The sequence below is a fragment of the Galeopterus variegatus genome, unplaced genomic scaffold, assembly GCF_000696425.1.
Source record: "Galeopterus variegatus unplaced genomic scaffold, G_variegatus-3.0.2 Scaffold5214, whole genome shotgun sequence".
Classification (NCBI taxonomy): Eukaryota; Metazoa; Chordata; class Mammalia; order Dermoptera; family Cynocephalidae; genus Galeopterus; species Galeopterus variegatus.
The window spans coordinates 38,710-40,475 of record NW_007731325.1 but is presented as its reverse complement, the minus strand read 5'-3'; the positions used below and the strand labels follow the sequence as shown (position 1 = coordinate 40,475).

The window sequence follows — 1,766 nt, the reverse complement described above, 5'->3', positions numbered from 1 at the left end:
GGCACCTCGGGTGTCTGGCCCCCACCTCTGTGGGTGGCCTCCTTGACAGGGGTCCTACATGCAAGAGAAAGTCTTTGCAGGCTGCGCTTCACTTCCAGAGCCCCACTGGCCCCTGCCTGGCCCACCCCCACTCATCCCTACAGTAAGGAGCTCCACAGCCTGGAGGGCATCCGAGCCCAGTGTCTCTCACTGGCCAGCAAGTGGCATCTGCTCTTAACCAGCGGATGCACGCACATTAAGGCACAGATGCCATCCTGTTAGCATGGCTGGGGGGCTGGGTGTAGGGCAGCCCCTCCCCCTTTGCCTGCTCACCTTGAACTGCTGCATTGGAAGGAGCTGGTATGAGTCCTTCATCCGCCAGGAGGGGCAGCGGGAAGGGCCCATGAGGCCCCCTGGGTGCCAGGGGTGGGATGAGGCTGCTCTGTGCCCCCCACCCCCAGCTTCAGGGATCCTGAGGCAGGAAAGCAAAAGTGGGTGGCAGTGGCCGCAGCCTCACCACGGCGCTGCTCTTGCATTCCCAGGTCAACCTGGCCTATGCCTACGAGACCAAGGACGCTCTATGCCTGGTCCTGACCATCATGAACGGGGGTGACCTGAAGTTCCACATCTACAACATGGGCAACCCCGGCTTCGAGGAGGAGCGAGCCTTGTTTTACGCGGCGGAGATCCTCTGTGGCTTGGAAGACCTGCACCGCGAGCACACTGTCTACAGGTGAGCGGCCCTCCCCGCCCTGGGCATCAGGCCTGGCCAGCACCAGGGAAGGTGCAGGTGCCGGCCAGACTCCTCCCGCCCTGGAGCCTGCAGCCCAGCAAGTGGGGTGACTGCTGTCCGGTGGAGTGCTCTGGCCTCCAGAGCTTAGGGAAGCCAAGCATGGGAAACGGTGCTTCCTGAACTGACCGCTCCTCCAAATTGAGAAGGACGGGCCACAATCACCAGTCCCCTCCACCCAGCGCCAGGGAAGTTCAGTGGAGCCGGGTGGCCATGATCTGGAATCAGCCTCAGGAAGACTTGGGTGGGGTCACCCCCCACGAGCAGGCGTCAGAGTGGCACGTGGTCATGCCCCACACCACCCTCTGTCCACTGTGACTCCTGGACCTTGCAGGGCCGGTGTCCAGACTCTGCCCACAGTGAGCAGTGGACCTCCAGTTTCCCTCCCAGCCCTCCTCAGAGAATTTTGAAAATCTCTGTGCCCCCTACAGTTTAAGGAGACATCTGAGATATTCCATCATTTGTTTAAATGGTGGCAAATATTGATATTTTTAAATTGAACAGTTTCATTAGGGATCCAGTGGAATCTAATTGCTGTAGCAAATTGATTTCCACCGTCATCTGTCTAAAAAACACGTGAAGAGCTCCTTCATGGTGAAGAATTTTCTATCATTTCCTTCTTCACTCCCTCGTCCCCACAGGATATTATTATAATGGATATTTCTTTTCTTCTAAAAGTCCTTCATTGATGAGCATATAAATCTCTGAAACAAATACATGGATACATATAAGATTTTTTTAAATTCTCTTTGACCATAATAAGCCTCTAAGTGTCAAAATAATTTCCTCTGTGGAGTTGCCATTATAATTATCATTAGTAGATCTCATCTCTGATTGGTCCTTTGGGATCCTGGGGTTTTTTACACCTGGAGCAGGGTGCTATGGTAATGTTCAGAAGCGGGGAAAGCTTGCTTTTCTTCTGTACCTTGGGAGAAGAGCTATTGAGAAAGGGTAGAGAGGAGGGGAGAGCCCAAAAGATGCCGGAATGGAGTGTTAC

General features: G+C 54.4%; 1 protein-coding gene across 1 annotated transcript in view; it reads left to right on the top strand.

The window, feature by feature from the left end:
* GRK5 (G protein-coupled receptor kinase 5) overlaps positions 1 to 1,766 on the top strand; it is a 127,303-nt gene that overhangs the window by 109,357 nt on the left and 16,180 nt on the right. Inside the window, exon 9 of the mRNA XM_008589108.1 lies at positions 522 to 712. Coding sequence (XP_008587330.1) covers positions 522 to 712 — 191 coding nt within the window. The remainder of the gene's footprint in view (positions 1 to 521; positions 713 to 1,766) is intronic.